Source organism: Scyliorhinus canicula, chromosome 4 (genome assembly GCF_902713615.1).
Source record: "Scyliorhinus canicula chromosome 4, sScyCan1.1, whole genome shotgun sequence".
NCBI classification, from domain to species: domain Eukaryota; kingdom Metazoa; phylum Chordata; class Chondrichthyes; order Carcharhiniformes; family Scyliorhinidae; genus Scyliorhinus; species Scyliorhinus canicula.
The window spans coordinates 30,034,708-30,051,923 of NC_052149.1; the positions used below are offsets into that span (position 1 = coordinate 30,034,708).

A 17,216-nucleotide genomic window follows, 5' to 3' on the forward strand; every position below is an offset into this window, starting at 1 on the left:
GGAACTGATGCCAGGAGAGAGGTGGTAACCTACCCTTGCAACTCAGTGAAGCTAATTGATCTTCTGACATTGTACGGTGGTCCTCCTGGTCTTGCTGCCCGCACTGACAGCCGCTGCCACTCCCAGGCAGCATTCCTGACCCTGCTGCTGGTCCTCCAACATCCTTGGAGGAACAGGCTACCCCGTCTCTCATCGACGACGTAGGGAAGCCTGGCCAGGTTGGCATCCCCAAAACGAGGAGCAGGTCTGCACACTGCCATGCTTGTGTGCTGACTGGCAGTGAGTGGTGACAGTGTGTTTAAAAGCAGCTCCCCCTTGTGAGCGGACAGCAGTTGAGGCGTGAGGCAAACAAATCAGACGGTGAGGGAGTCAGGAATGGCAAGAATGTCGTGGGGTCTCATTTTTGAATACCGGCCAAGATTTTGCCGATGCGGCCGTCGATAAGCACCCTGCTAAGCACACCCAAAATGACACAAATGTTTCTGCAGAATCGCGCAATATATGTCTCCATCAATACCCACCTTGCACTGTGAACGTTTGCGCTGTCTACGTGTTACCCCTACCAAACTGAAAATCTCTGGGGCAGCAGGGTAGCATGGTGGTTAGCATAAATGCTTCACAGCTCCAGGGTCCCAGGTTCGATTCCCGGCTGGGTCACTGTCTGTGTGGAGTCTGCACGTCCTCCCTCTGTGTGCGTGGGTTTCCTCCGGGTGCTCCGGTTTCCTCCCACAGTCCAAAGATGTGCGGGTTAGGTGGATTGGCCATGCTAAATTGCCCGTAGTGTCCTAATAAAAAAAGTAAGGTTAATGTGGGGGGGGGGGTACGGGTATATGGTGGATACGTGGGTTTGAGTAGGGTGATCATGGCTCGGCACAACATTGAGGGCCGAAGGGCCTGTTCTGTGCTGTACTGTTCTATGTTCTAAGGTCCTGCCCATTCTGCACTAGACATGCGAGACTTGGACTATGTACCAGCATCATGCCAAGAAATCCATTTGCAGTTCTACGATCAGGAACAGCACTCCCTGGATAAAATATCTCCAATGAGTACAAAAGCAAGGAGGTTGTACTAAACCTTTAGAATGCAATTGTTGGACCTCAGCTAGAGTACTGCACCTACGTGTTTGTTTACACTAACCTTCCCTTCTGTCGCCTCCGTAGCTTAACTGTATTTCAACGGCTAACCTATCAACTTTTGTCATTCCTTCACAATTCAGAGCTCCTCTGTGCTACCTATGGCCTTTCCCACCCAGGTGTAATATTTATTAACTTTACATTCTCTGTTGTCTACTCTTTTACTTCATCTGTTTTTTTAATCGTTCATGGGATGTGGGCGTCGCAGGCTGTGCCAGCATTTATTGCCCATCCCTAATTGCCCTTGAGGGGGCATTTAAGAATCAACCCCCCATGCCCACTGAATGCCATCCGATTTCCTCAGCTCACTGCCAACCTTTAAGTCTCTCTATCGAATTTAATGAGCTGCCTCGATTTCCTGAATTAAAGTTAGTGATTAATATTGTGTGAAGAAGCGTGCAGAAGATGGTACCTTCCTTGCGAGCTGGGTGCTGTATGTAACGTAGACAGTGGCTCAGGTAAATTCAAATGGGGCTATTTGAAACAGTTTCCTGATCTGATAACATACTAAAATTAATATGTTTGTTCCCGTTTATTTAAACTGCGTAGTTCGTTCTGATCCCCCGAAAATTGTGAAGATTGACGTCAGCACAGGTGGTGGGAAACTACGTCTCTTTTGGGAGCCACCAATCAAGGAGCTCCTAGGGCAAATGATGTATCAGATCAGATACTCTGAGGAAAACGGCAGCGGCTGGAAGGTGAGTGGCAGTAATATTTAAATGACCAAACAAGCAAGACAATTGGTGGATGGGCCTGCAATTTTCCCGCCACCATTCAGCGTGCCAATCTCCCGCCATGGCCGTGGGCCAGTTTTGACCCAGGAGGATTGGAGAAGGGCTGGCATGATGGTTGCCCATCCACAAGCAGCGGAAAGACCGTCAGGGCAATTAAAGGGCCCATTAAACTGAATTGCCAAACACCAACAGGAATTTTCCAGTCAGCGTGTGGGCCTCCCACTGAGGCCAAAGTACAGTCAAGAAATGGAGACAGTATCCAAGTGGCAGACCACAAATAGGGACCAGGCGGAACATTGCCCGTGGGGGTCTCCCAGGGGAATGGAGGCCCCAGATACATGCCCTTTGGGAAGGGTGCCCTGGCACTGCTGACACCCTGGCATTTATGGTTATTTAGGACAGCCGACAATGGTTACATGGTCTTCATTAGATTTTCAATTCCAGATTTTTTTTATTGACTTAAAATTAAACGCCATGGTGTGATTCCAACCAGAGAACGATCTTGAATTGCTAGTTCAGTAAAGTAACCAAAATCACCATAGGCTGCTTCCCCTTTGAGCAAGCTGACTGGTGGGGATTTAACCTGAGGATCACCACACCTCAGGGAAGGGGCAAAGTTGAGAAGGCAGGGCCTTCGTGAATAACCTCAGCCGGTACAGGAATTGAACCTGCACTGTTGGCCTCGTTCTGCATCACACGCCAACTGCCCAGCCAACTGAGCTAAAGCAGCCCTCACTAGTTCCATGACAATACCACCATGCCACTGCCTTCCCTTAATTGCTAATTGTATTTCCGATTACTAAATAACAATTCTGATGACAAAATAATCCATATTTGCGCAGCATGTGTATGTGAACTTTTTGTGTGTTTGGTGTTAAAATAATAAGATGAAAAGTAGAGGGTGCAAATATGTTTTGATCATTGTGAATGTGGTACCTGTTTGTAGTTATTGAATTGTGACTTGTGTTTGTTAAATAAAGCCACATAGGAAAAGTATTTTATCTTATTATGTGAGATCATGGAAATACGTTTTGTCTAAAATTAGCGTATGCTGCTAATGTGATGTCATCATGGCCACACGATGTGATTTGCACCAGGGCAAATGTTCCAAAAATTAGAAAGCAAAAAAACAGAAAATACTGGAAAAACTCAAGCAGGTCTGGCAACATCAGGGCAGCATGGGGCACAGTGGTTAGCACTGGGACTGCGGCGCTGAGGACGCAGGATCGAATCCTGGCCCTGGGTCACTATCCCTGTGGAGTTTGCACATTCTCCCCATGTCTGCGTGGGTTTCACCCCCACAACACAAAGATGTGCAGGTTAGATTGATGCCAAATTGCCCCTTAATTGGGAAAAAAAAATAATTGGGTACTCTAAATTTAGAAAAAAAGGTCTGGCAGCATCTATGGGGAGGGAGAATAGAGTTGCCGTTTAAGGTCCATATGATTACTTCAGAGCAAAGAGAGGGAGAAACGTGATGGATTATAGAGTGTATAAGAAAGGGTGGAGCAGCTGGAAGAGAGTAGAAGGTCAGTGGTTGATGAACGAGGAGAGACTGCAACAACGATAGAGGAATCATAAATAGCGAAGGACTACAGACGGTGCTAGTTGTAGCATTAAAATAAGGTAGCAAAATGTGTTACTGGGAGAGCGACGGTCAATGCTGAGTGAAAGCAAATCTAAAGACCTAGAAAGTATTTGAGTCTTTTGTATTATCTCAGTTGGTCATTGGCAGTCTGATGGACAGTATAGACCGTGAAAGTAAAGGCTGCCTGGGACCATGCTTAGATTTCCTGTTATTCCTTTCTAGACACTATTTATTCAGAAGCCATTGCACAGTGAGGTGTTGGATCTTCCCCACAGCAAAACATACTACATGCAACTCAGAGCTAAGCCCAATGGAGTCACATACAGCGGATACTGGAGCAGTTGGTCAGAGACTTTCACTGCAACAATCCCAGGCTCTATGCGTAAGTGTTCTATACTCCCCAATAATGCAATGCCAATATTATTGTCAAGACACGTTCTGGACTTTAATATATTTTTTGGTGTACCTGCTTAAAAGGCTGTTTTTCCAAACTGCATGTTTTTGTTCTGAAATGCAAAAATCAAGCATCAGTTCGTATAATGAGATTGTGAATTTTGGCCCCCAAACTCCGAGGTTCAGGCAGGAGGAGAACCCAATTTATAACAAAATTAAATTGAATGATCTGCAAGTAGTCAACAAAAGCATCTATGGAGAGAGGAACTGAGGTAATAGTTCAAGTTGAATATGACTCTTCTGCCAAATCCAAAAGGAAACTCGAACAGAACCTTATTGTGAGGAGGAATGAGAACCCAGTCCAAACAGGCACTCCAGCCCATTTAGACAGGCCTTCAAAATTTTGACGGGTGAACCAGCAGGTGATCTTCTGCCCATATCAAATGGATATGTACAGGAGGATTCCCAAGTTTCCCCAGAACATTTTATTTATAGCCACGATCCCATTGTTGGCTGAGGAAGGGAACTCAATCAATTTGAGAGCTAAAAGGGCCATTGAAGTTCCTAAGAGAAAGCTCACTTTTACAATTTTGTATTGTTCCCCTTGAGGTTGTGGATATTCTCATCTTTATGTTTTGGCCATGAGTAGGGCATCCAGCTCCTTCAACAGCATGACTTTGGGCCATTCTGCTCAGAGTAGATGGAGCACACAGCTGTTGCTGACTAATTGCTGTGGATGTGCCCTCTGGTCATCTAACTGATCAGAACTCGGGAGAGAGAGTTTCCACCTTGGTGCTGGAGTTCCGTTCTGTCACACTTATGCTAGTGGCATGGACCCCTACAGGAGAAGGCTGACAATGCAGCACATCTTCAGTATTATATTTTAGACTTCAACAAAGTGTACATTTAAGTACACAAGTTTGACTTGAACCTAAAAACTGACACAGAGGCAAGGAAAGTAATAACATTCTACTCCAGATAGCCAGGGAAGGATAGAACTATAACTTATGATCCCTTTTATCTAGAGATTTTTTGAATTAATTTACAGGATGTGGGCTCTGCTGGCTAGGCCGGCATTTATTACCCATCCCTAGTTGCCTTTGAGAAGGTGGTGGTGAGCTGCCTTCTTGAACCACTGCAGTCCATGTGTTGTAAGTATACCCACTGTACTGTTAGAGAGAGGGTTCCAAGATTTTGCCCCAGCGACAGAGATATATTTCCAAGTCAGGATGGTGAGTGACTTGAAGGGGAACCTCCAGGTGGTGATGCTGTCAGGTATCTGCTCCCCTTATCCTTCCAGATGATGGTGGTCATGGGTTTGGAAGCTACTGCAACGCAACTTTTAGATGGTACATACCATTGCCACTGTTCGCCGATGGTGGAGAGAGTGAATGCTTGAGGGCAGCATGGTAGCAAAGTGGTTAGCACAGTTGCTTCACAGCTCCAGGGTCGATTCCGGCTTGGGTCACTGTCTGTGCAGAGTCTGCACATTCTCCCCATGTCTGCGTGGGTTTCCTCCAGGTGCTCCGATTTCCTCCCACAGTCCAAAGATGTGCAAGTTAGGTGGATTAGCCATGATAAATTGACCTTAGTGACCAAAAAAGGTGATGTGGGGTTACAGGGATAGGGTGGAGGCATGGGCCTAAGTAGGGTGCTCTTTCCAAGAGCCAGTGCCGACTCGATGGGCCAAATAGCTTCCTTTTGCACTGTAAATTCTATGATATTCTATGACTACAATTGTGGCAATCAAGCAGGTCCTGGATGGTGTTGAACTTCTTCAATGTCATTGAACTTCACTCATCCAGGCAAGTGGAGAATATTCCATTAGATTGCTGACTTGCGTATTGTAGATGGTAGCCAGGCTTTGTGGAGTTAGAAGGTGAGTTACTCACCACAGGTTTCTCAGTCCTGCTCTTATAGTCACAGTATTTATATTACTTGTCCAGTTTAGATAAACATTTACAAACAGGCAGCCCCTAGCTTTGCTCCCATGTGTCAGAGCTCAAGTGAGTTATAATGCCCAACACCTGAATACAATTCAATACTCAATTAGTATCCAATTAACTACCAAGTAAACTATCTTGACAGTTACAAATGTTAAAGAATCCATACCAGTACCAAAGCAAAACATGGAATTCGCCAAGTGTCACGTCCAACATTCTTCCCTCAAATCAATGCTACCTAAAACAAATTAAAACAGATTAAGTGGTCAATCATTCTGCTGTTTGTGATATTTTAATATGAGGGGAGGGTACCCTGTTTCTCCAACATAAAATTAGTGTTTGTACCATTTGGCCTTGTATATATTTTTACTGTTTTACTAAAAAGATATACCTCCTAATAACAATATTAACTCTACTCCAATATAGATTTTAAATGCCGTTCTTTGTGATATACCAAGTGTTGTATGAATGCAAGTCATTTCCCCTCTAACTCAAATCCCCTTTTTCTTACAGATCTGACTGCAGTGCCACTTGTTGTTGGTGTTGCATTTCTGTTGGTGATAGCACTTTTTGTGTCTTATCTCATCTTTCCAAATGTCTACAGGTAATGTCACACTATATTCAAGTAAACATCAGGCAAATTGTCATAACATGGAGTCAGAGGGGTCAAATCTATCCCTCCACATACAAATGACAAATTATTGTAATAGAAAATCAGATAGTACCGCTGATGAGACCATCAATTCACTAGACACGTGCTTTGAGATATGAACAGTGGTATTAATCTACTTACTACAGAGCCAGCCTGTTACACGTTGAACTCTCGATGAACTGCTCGGCTGGCTCTGGGCATCGATATTTATACAGCAGTCCAGGGGGAGGAGCTGTGGGCGGAGCCAAGGGTGGAGCCCTGTACAAACTCCTAAGCATTCCCAGAGCTACTCCCCCTAGTGGTCGGGCAATGCAACTGCGCTTACAATCGTATGGTCTCATATATATATCACAGTGTGAATTACAGAGTTACATTCACCACAACCGCTGCACGCAAATCCATAATTTACTGCTCAAACTCTGTCCATAGGAAACGAACATGCAGAAGCTCACGTTTGGCCCTGCATGACATGTTACATGATTAAGTACGGTACTTAATTTGACAAGATTGTAAAATAAAAAGCCAAGAAAACTGAAATTCAAAATTAAGTTAGAAGATTGACTGAATATTGTAGCCAAGGATGTCGTCAATCTAGTAACCCACCGTATTCTGTCAAATGATGAGAACTCCTCAAAGGTGTAATTTCTAATGGCTTTGGATTCACACTATCTGCACTATAAGTCCAATGTTAGCAAAGAGCAATCAGACTCATGAGCTTTTCTTCAAAATAAAACATATAGCACCTATGTGCTGGAAGGGGGAGGTTGTGGGGGAAGGATGATGATGTGGAGTATTTGTCAAAGCCAATGTACTTAGTAGTTGAATCAATGGACAAAAGGACCATGTGGCATCTCGTTCACTGAGGGAGCAGTTTGAAACTCAGGCCTTGCATAATCCAGCCAAGATCTTTGTATATTTTTGTATTTTAAATCCATTCCCTTCACCAAAATTTGTTATATATTGGTGTGGTATTTGTCCCCTATATGGGGCAATCTGCCGAGAGGGTCACGTGACACAGGTAACCAATCAGGGACTGAGTGGAAGTCACCCTAGCAAGCACGCATTTCTGATCAGTTCAGTCCTGGAAGCTGACCCGGTGCCACAAGGCTGCAAGCCTCTGCATTGTAGTTATATGTAAATACACATTGTAGTTGTTATTTATCTAACTGATGAATGGGAAATGTTACATTGGCGATGAGGATAAAAATAGTGGTCAAAGATTAAGACCCGTTGAAGTTCAGTTCAAATTGAAAAACAGAAGAGTGTTTGCAGATATCCCCTTATTTGGATGGATAGATTGTTTTGATGTCTCTGTGGAGGATTGCACACAATACATTGAATATTTGGGCTACATTTTTCAGGCCAATTAAATAAGGAGGAGATGAAGAGAGAGGCAATCCTTCTGAGCGCATTTTAATATACAGCCTCACATCCCCAAATGTGCCCAACTTCAAGTCATTCATTGAGATAGTTGAATTGGTGAAAACACACGACCACCTGAAGCCATCGGTAATATTACAGCGATTTAAGTTTAACTCAACTGGGAGAGCCCTTGGGGAAACTTGCAAGTTATCTTACCAAGTTATGACAGATCGCAGAGCTTTGCAACTTCGGAGACACCCACAATGAAATGCTGCAGTGGAAGCACCCCCGACAGAGGAGTTACTCCGCTCCACTAGAAATCGGAAACCGCCTGAAAGACTCGTTTTATGATGGACTGAATGCATGTGGTTATGTTCTAATTATTGGAGACCAAGTAACTTAATTATTATCGACGTATAAATTAATTTAGAGAGGGAGGGAATGAGATGTTTGTCCTCTTTATGGGGCCTTCTGCCGAGAGGGTCATATGACCCGGGTAACCAATCAAGGGCCAGGGTGGGGGATCACCCTAGCAAGCAGGGGTTTCTATATCAGTTCGATCCTGGACACTGACTTGCAGCAATGAGGCTGCAGACCTTTGCTTTGTAACCTCTGCTTTGTAGTTATATGTAAATAAACACTGCAGTTATCATTTACCTAACTGGGGAATGGGAACTATTACAACTGGAAGAAACTTGTAAAGGGAGACCAACACCAAGCTGGCCAAAACAAATGTTTAATGACCTAATCGTACACTGGCAATGCTCTTACCGTGAAGACATCAAAAAACAATTAAAGGGGGAAACAGTGAAATGAACTATTTACGGGCACACCAGCAAAACCACTTCTAAACCAAATAAACAAATCTCTGTGGATATTCACACTTGGTAAAATAACTAGCGACTTCTTTTTTTCTCTTTTAAACTCTATCCCTAAATCATGTCCAGCAACAGGTTAAGATCGTCTGTGTCTGACATGCTGAGATCTTCAGCTGGTGGTCAGTGATTTCTTTGGGGGGCTCAGCATTATTTTCACAAATTACAAGACTGCAATAGAAACATTTTTTAAAAAGTTTTATTTGAACATCGCTGGCACTGCAACGTGACAACTTGAAAGATGAATCATCTCAAGCCAATGATTGCAGTTTGAAGTGAAATACTCCATGTGTATATAGCACCCAGTACTGAAGGGATAATCTCCACTCTGGCCTTCTTTAAACATTGAGTGAATTTCCTGTACTAAAAGTGTTTGTAATAAAGAATAGTACATTTTTAAAGGCTGCGACATTAGGACTGTGAGGAATACTGTGGTGGAGGAAGGTCCCGTTCATTAAGGCATCATCAGCGCCAGGGAAGTCATCAACATTTAATATTTTTGTTATTTGATGATGATAGGATTTGCAGCATTTAAGTGATTAACAGCGTTCTGAAAACATTCCTCAAATTTAAAAGTATCATCCTTGTCTTCAAATTCCTCTTTGGCCTTTCCCCTCCTTATCTCCACAACTTCCTACAGCCCTCAGAGAATACTGTTCCTCCTGTTCTGAGCAACCCCCATTTCTTACACCTGACCATTCTTGGCTGTGCCTAAGCCTGAGCTCTGCAATTCCCTCTCTAAGCGCCTTTGCATCTAACTCTCTCTCCCTCTCCTCCTTTACAAAGTTCTTTAAAAACTACGGCTTTGACCAAGTTTTTGTTCGCTTGTCCCAATACCTCTTAATGTAGCTCGGTGCCTGATAACATTTCTGTGACGAGCCTCGGAATGCGTTACTATGTTAAAGGTACTATAGAAATGCAATTGGTTGTTTTGGGAATATTTAGTAATCAGACCAGATTCAGTAATCAGAAGATGATCACTACTGAGAAGATATGATGATATGCCAAAATGCTAACTTGTTTCAATGATCATGTTTCCTCTTTGTCAGTAAGGTGAAGAAGAAACTATGGCCACAGATTCCAAACCTGGAAAGGCTCCTTGACGGATATCTCACTGATTTTCAGAAATACTCCCAAGTAAGGTGACAATTTAATCATGCAAACATCACTGGCAATAAGACTTATCTTTGAATTGATTTGATTTTTTGGCACGTGTACCAAGGTACAGTGAAAAGTATTGTTCTGCGTACAGTCCAGATAGATCGTTCCATACATGAAAGAACATAGGACATACATAAATGCACAATGTAAATACATAGACACAGGCATTGAGCAAAACATACGGAGTGCGGTACTACTCAGTCGAGAAGATGCGTGAAGAGATCAGTTCAGTCCATGAGAGGGTCATTCAGGGATCTGGGAACAGCAGGGAAGAAGGTGTTTTTGAACCTGTTGGTGCATTTTCTCAGACTTTTGTATCTCCTGTCCCAATGGAAGGGGTTGGACGAGAGAGTAACCCAGATGGAAGGGGTCTTTGATTATGCTGCCCGCTTTCCCAAGGCAGCAGGAGGTGTAGACAGAGTCAATGGGTGGGAGGCGGGTTCGGGAGATGGACTGGGCTGTGTTCACGACTCTTTGTAGGTTCTTATGGTCTTGGGCTGAGCAGTTACCATACCAGGCTGTGATGCAGATAGATTGGATGCTTTTCATGGTGCATCTGTAAAAGTTGTTAAGAGTCGACGTAGACATACCGAATTTCCTTAGTTTCTTGAGGCGATTCTAATTAAGAAAAGAGTCCAATTTTCTTCCTCTTAGATAGTAGTTGACCCCAATAGTCGATAGGTTATTGTTTATGGCTCCCTGTTGAACATCCTCCCGTTGTTATAGTCAACATTTATGTCCCCAACTGGGATGATACAAAATTTATTAGCACCCTGCTGGCCTCCCTCCCCAACCTCAATTCACATCAGCTTATTTTATTTAGATGGGAACCTGAATTGTGTTTTGGATCCTAGATTAGACCGTTCCAAACCTAAATTTCTTGTTCCATCGAGAATGGCCAGGACTTTGTCTTCTTTTATGATTCGGATGGAGGAGGGTTGGCTCTTGGTGCTTTATGACCCAGACGATAGAGACTTGTTTTTTTTTTCACATGTCAGAAAGGGTTTTTCTCCCTTTGTTGGTAGCACCCAAGTACTCAGCAATTGTTATTTTGGACCATGTCCCGCACTTTATTGCTTTGTTTTTAGAGTCTGGCCCCACCCAATTAGATACTACATTGTTAGCTGATAAAAAATTTGTGAGCGTGCGTCCACCTCCTTAGACGACGATATAAAGTCTAATAGTTCCAATTCAATTTCACCTTCCACACTGTGGGAGGCTCTTAAGGCACTCCTCAGGGGGGAAGCTATCTCTTACAGAGCATATATATTAGAGACAACGAAGCTGGAGCAGCAGAGGCTACTGGATTCCATTCCAGAGGTTGCTCTCTGGTACTCGCTTGATCCTACTCCAGATATTTTGGCAAGTAGGAAAATATTACAGACATGGGGCGGGATTCTCCCCTACCCGGCGTGACGGGGGTCCCGGCGTAGGGGAGTGGCGCCAACCACTCCGGGGTCGGGCCTCCCCAAAGGTGGGGAATTCTTCCCACCTTTGGGGGCTAGCCCCGCGCCGGAGCGGTTGGCACCAGAAGACTGGCGCAAAAAACCGGCGCCCCCGGCAGCAGGGCTGGCCGAAAGGCTTTCGCCGGTCGGCGCATGCGCCGGCGGTGACGTCAGCGGCCAGCTGCCGCTGACGTCACCACCGGCGCATGCGCGATGTGGGTTTCTCTTCCGCTTCCGCGGATGAGAAAGAGTGCATCCAGGGCACTGCCCTGGAGTCTGAGAGGGGGGCCCCGATCGCAGGCCAGGCCACCGTGGGGGCACCCTCCGGGGTCCGATCACCCCCCACCCCCCCCAGGACCCCGGGGCCCGCTCGCGCCGCTGATCCCGCCGCCACCAGAGGTGGTTCAAACCTCGGCGGTGGGAGAGGCCTCCCAGCGGCGGGAGAGGCCTCCCAGCGGCGGGACTTCGGCCCATACGGGCCGGAGAATCACCGCAGGGGCCTTTCCGATCGGAGTGGCGAGATTCCCGCCACCGCCACTTCCCGGGTGGCGGAGAATCTCTGCCACGGCGGCGGCGGGATTTTCGGCGGCCCCAGGCGATTCTCCGACCCTGCTGGGGGTCGGAGAATTTCGCACCCAGTTCGAGCTATTGTCTACTAGCAGGGTGGTATGTCAGTTACAACACTCCAGAAACACTTATTATGAGTACGGGGAGAAGGCCAGTTGCCTTTTGACTCACCGACTCAAACAGCACGTGGCCTCTCGGGAGATCAGACACTCAATTCGGGCAGCAACCTCGTTTCTGCCGCTCTCCAGAATAATTTGGCTTTTAAATCCTTTTATCACAACCTTTATAGATCAGAGCCTCCTGCAGATAAATCGGTCATGTCCGACTTTCTGTACAGTCAACCCATCCCAATGGTTGAGGTGGAAAAGAGCAGTGAGTTGGACTCCCTGTTCTGCCCTGACGAGATTTTAAAATGTATTGGGCTGATGCAGTCGGGCAAGACTCCTGGTTCAGATGGCTTTCCAATTGAATTTTACAAGAAGGTCTTAAAGCAGCTTTCGACATGTTCAATGTTTCCTTATCCCGGGTGTCGCTGTTTCCTTGTTCTTTAAGAGGGACAAGGACCGGACATAGTGTGGTTCATACCATCCTCTCTCACTTTTGAATGCAGACATCAAGCTACTTGTTAAGGTTTGCTAGGGGCTGGTTTAGCTCACTGAGTTAAATCACTGGCTTTTAAAGCAGACCAAGCAGGCCAGCAGCACGGTTCGATTCCCGTACCAGCCTCCCCGGACAGGTGCCGGAATGTGGCGACTAGGGGCTTTTCACAGTAACTTCATTGAAGCCTACTTGTGACAATAAGCAATTTTCATTTCATTTCATTCAGGTGTTGGCACTTCGGCTGGAGCTTTGTGTCCCAAATATAATGTTGGAGGATCAAAAAGGTTTTGTGAAAGGCCGACAATGTCACCTGTTAAATGTCATCCTTTACCCCTCCCCAGTCCCTGAACCTGAGGTGATAGTATCTCTTGATACTGAAAAGGCATTTAACAAAGTGGAATGGAGTATTTATTTGAGATTCTTGGGAGTTTTAGGTTTGGTCATAAATTTGCTTCCTGGATTCATCTATTATATAATGTCCCTACTGTCAGTGTCTGTGCAAACTGTTTGAACTCTGATTATTTTCCCTTGAATAGGGGCTAGACAGGGATGCGCACTTTCTCCACTCTTGTTTGCCCTGGCAATAGAGCCACTATCTACAGCGTTGTAGTCCTCTAGTCAGATGAAGGGTATTTGCCATGATGGGATGGAGCATCGAGTGTATCTCTACGTGGATGACCTACTTCTTTATATTACAGATCCAGCTCCTGCATCGAAGGCATAATGAAGTTGCTTAACCCCTTCGGTTCCTCCTCTAGGTATAAATTCAATTTAGGCAAGAGTGAATGTTTCTCGGTTACAAGAAGCAAATAGAAGTAACAAGGGATCTTTTGAGAATGTTTAGTACTAACTATAGTGCAAACTGGGAGTTAGCGCATTTTGTTGCAAATACCCGGAGAACATATGTGCAGGTTTTGGGTGGGGGGGTTGCTGTTTGCTTTAAGCCCCCAGTGGTCGGGTACTCAACCTCTCTGTTCTACTATTGATGTGTGGCTTTCTGGTACTGAAACATACCAGGGGCATGCTTGCAGTCCCCCATGTGTGCCTTTCCTGTTGCTGCTCTGGGCATCCTTCCTGGACTGCCCTCTCTTCCCCTGTACCCTTTTGGCCCCAGTGCCCTGCATCCCCTGTGTTGCAGGTTGTGTCTTTGTCTCCCTCTTCTTTTCCTCCTATTCTTCTTTTTCTATTTCAATGTCCCTCCCCCCCCCCCCCCCCCATTCCCTTATTGGTTACTGGTTACAAATAGGCCCTCAAACAAGTTGGTAAATTACTTCCATGTTTTGTGGAAGCCCTCTTCCAATCCTCTGATGACAAATTTCATATTTTCCAATTTGGGGAACTCTGCAAGGTCGGACAGCCAGTTCATCGCCTTAGATGGCGCTGATGATCTTCAGGCGGGTGACAAGGGAAGCAAAGGCTGGGGCATCTGCCCCTCTCCCTGTGAAGAGCTCTAGCTGCTCTGATACATTGAAGACAGCCACTTTTGGGCATGGCTCCACCTTCACCCCCACAACCTTGGACATGACCTCAAAGAAGGCTTTCCACTACCCAACAAGTCCAGGACATGACAAGAACATGTGGGCATTGGTTGATCGGGCCTCCCTGGCACCGTTCACATTTGTCCTCCACCTCCAGGAAGAATCCACTAATGTGTGTTCTTGTCAAGTGCGCCATACCTTTAGCTGTGTTAAGCTCAGCCCTGCACATGAGGAGATGAGGTTTGCCCTGTGCAGTGCCTCGATCCAGAGTCCTCCCCCTATTTCCGTGCCTAGTTCTTCCTCCCAGTTTTCCCTTGTCTCGTCCGGTTGTGACCTTGTTTCTTCCAGTAGTCATCCATACATGTCAGCACAGTTACCGTCCCCTAGCTCGCCTACGGTTAGGAGTCTGTCCTGTAGGGGGTATCCTGGTCATTGAGGGAATGTTGCTGTCTCCTTGCGGAGGAAGTTCCTCAGTTGCATGTATTGCAACCTGTTCCCTTTCGGGAGCTGTAGCTTGTCCGTCAGTTCCACCAGGATTGCTATCCTTCCATCTATGTATAGGTTCCCTCCATCAGTGTCCCCTGGTCCTGCCTCCAGCTTTTGAAGGATGCGTCCAGTGGCGCCAGGGTGAATTTATGATTCTTACAGATGGGGGCCATGGTGGACAATGCTAACAATCCATAGTGTTGGCTTTGTTGGTTCCACGCTCTGAGCATGGCCACTACCACTGGGTTTTTCGAGTATTTGGCTGGGGTGAATGGGAGCATGGACAGAGGGAATTCCCCGTGCAGGAGGTTTCTTCCAATTTTACCCATTCTGCTCCTGGGTCTTTGACACAGCCGCGTACTCTCTCTGCAGTGGCCGCCCAGTGGTAGAGCTGGAAGTGCAGAAGAGCTAGTTCTCTCTCTCTCCCCCCCCCCCCCCCCCCTCCCAACCGCCGGCCTCCCTGCCTCTCCTTCTTTGTGGGTCCCTCTTTCGGACCCAAGGATTCTTTTTACCCCTCACAAATGCCATGATTGATTTGTCCAGGTTGGTGGAAAAGGTCTTGGGGATGAAGATTTGGATGGATCTGAACAGGGGGAGGAACCTCGGCAGTACATTAATTTTGATAAACTGCACTCTCCCTCCCAAGGAGAGCGGGAATGAGTTCCAACTCAGCAGGTCCCTCTTTATCTCCCCCCATTAGGCTCGACAGGTTCTATTTGTGGATCCATGTCCAGTCGTGGGCTATTAGGGGACTGATTTAGCACAGTGGGCTAAATAGCTGGCTTTTATAGCAGACCCAGACAGGCCAGCAGCGCGGGTTCAATTCCCGCACCAGCCTCCCCGAATAGGCGCCGGAATATGGCGACTAGGGGCTTTTCACAGTAACTTCATTTGAAGCCTACTCGTGACAATAAAGATTATTATTATTATTTGGATCCCCAGGTATCGGTATCTGATTTGGGCCAGCTTGAACAGCATTTTCTCCACCTCCGGTCGCCCCCCCCTCTCACTGCAAACGGATTCACGGGGAATATTTTGCTTTTACTCAGATTGTAACCTGAGAAGGCTCCAAACTCTCTCAGTAGGTCCATTATTCTTCCCATACTGGCTACGGGGTTTGGGACGTAGAGGAGCGGGTCATCTGCATAGAGCGATATTCTCTTTTTTCTCTCTGGGTGCCTCTCCGCCCCTTCGCTGATCTAAGGGCCAGTGGCTCAAGCACCAGGGCAAAGAGCAGTGGGGATAATGGGTACCTCTGCCTCGTCCCTCAGTGTAGCCTAAAGTACCCAAAGCTGGTGGTGTTTGTCCGTACGCTTGCCATGGGAGCTTCACCCATGACGTGAATCCTAGCCCGAACCCAAACCGTTCGAGTACCTCCATGAGATACTCCATTCGACTCTGTCAAAGGTCTTCTCTGCGTAAAGGGATTCGACCGCCTCTGGTGTCTCTTCCCCGATTGGAGTCATAATCACGTTCTGCAGGCATCTGAAGTTCGCTGTTAGTTACCTTGACAATGCCCACCTGATGCTCCGTGACTACCTCGGGTATGCAACTCTCTAGTTGCCTCAACAAGGCCTTCGCGAGGACTTTAGAGTCAGTGTTTAGGAGTGAGATGGGACGAATATTGAGTGGCTGGTGATCCCCTATTCCGCCTAATGCCTCTGCTTGTTTGGGTGACTTAATGGCGTTCCTACACTTGGAGAAAGTCAAATTCACTATCATGGGGGGTCAGTGGAGTGGTTCTATGTAAGGTGGCAACCATTCATTGCCTTTTTTAAGGAGTTAGTCACCATCAGCCGTGAGGGGGTTTAGGGTGGTTTTAATATTTGAGTTAATTATGTTTAATATGTGTTTTTTTAACTTTCATATTGGCTTGTGATTTTCTTGCATTCTTTTGTTCTAGCTTGTGCTTTTTATGAAAAAATTCTGATAAACATACTTTAAAAAATATATAAAGCTTTTAAAGAACTCGAAGATCAGAGCGACACAAAGTATAGATCCTTAAAATTAGAGGACAAATTGATAAAACTGTAAAAATACAAATAGAATCCCAGGTTTTATAAGTGGAGTCACCGAGAGCAGAAAAATAAATTGGTAGTGACAAATTCTATTTGTGTAGCACCTCTAATAAGGTAAAGTGTCCCATGCTGCTTCACAGAAGCAATATCAATCAAAATTTGACACAGCCACATAAAAAGATTCATTAAGACAGGTTTTAAGGGGGTCTTAAAGGAGGAGAGGTAGAAAAACTGAGGGGATTAAGAAGGGAATTCCAAAGCCCAGAGCCCAGGCAACTAAATGCACAACAAATCATTGGTTAGGCCACAGTTAGAATATGATATCCAATTTAGGGCATTATACTTCAGGATTAGATTCTAAACTAAGACCCTCCTTCTCCCAAATCCATCACTGCTTCATCATTTGTTTTCATCTCTGATGTAATCAATAAAGCTGGTGCGAGTATGAAGGAACTAAATGTTGGGCTGGATTCATCGATTTGGAGGCTAAGTGCCGACGCTGACGTGGGAACTGTGGCGTTTTACGACACATAAATCAACACCGAACCCTCACCAATCCTACGACCAGTGAGGGGCTAGCAGCCGCGCCGGGTAAAGCTCCTGGCTCCCACAAAAAAAAACGGCTGGAGAATGGCCGGGTCCGTGGCCGCACATGTGCACGTCGGCGACCTGTAGCGGTTGCGCTATAAAACGTGGCGCAGGCCATGCGTGGAACCGACTTGCCAATTACTGCCCCCTGGCCATCCCCTGGCCACCCCCAACCAGTCCCCCCAGCCCTCGC

General features: G+C 46.0%; 1 protein-coding gene across 1 annotated transcript in view; it reads left to right on the forward strand.

Annotated features, from left to right (window-relative positions):
* mpl (MPL proto-oncogene, thrombopoietin receptor) overlaps positions 1–17,216 on the forward strand; it is a 72,946-nt gene that overhangs the window by 51,861 nt on the left and 3,869 nt on the right. Inside the window, exons 8-11 of the mRNA XM_038793960.1 lie at positions 1,683–1,831; positions 3,678–3,837; positions 6,305–6,395; positions 9,730–9,817. Of these exons, the coding sequence (XP_038649888.1) occupies positions 1,683–1,831; positions 3,678–3,837; positions 6,305–6,395; positions 9,730–9,817 (488 nt within the window). The remainder of the gene's footprint in view (positions 1–1,682; positions 1,832–3,677; positions 3,838–6,304; positions 6,396–9,729; positions 9,818–17,216) is intronic.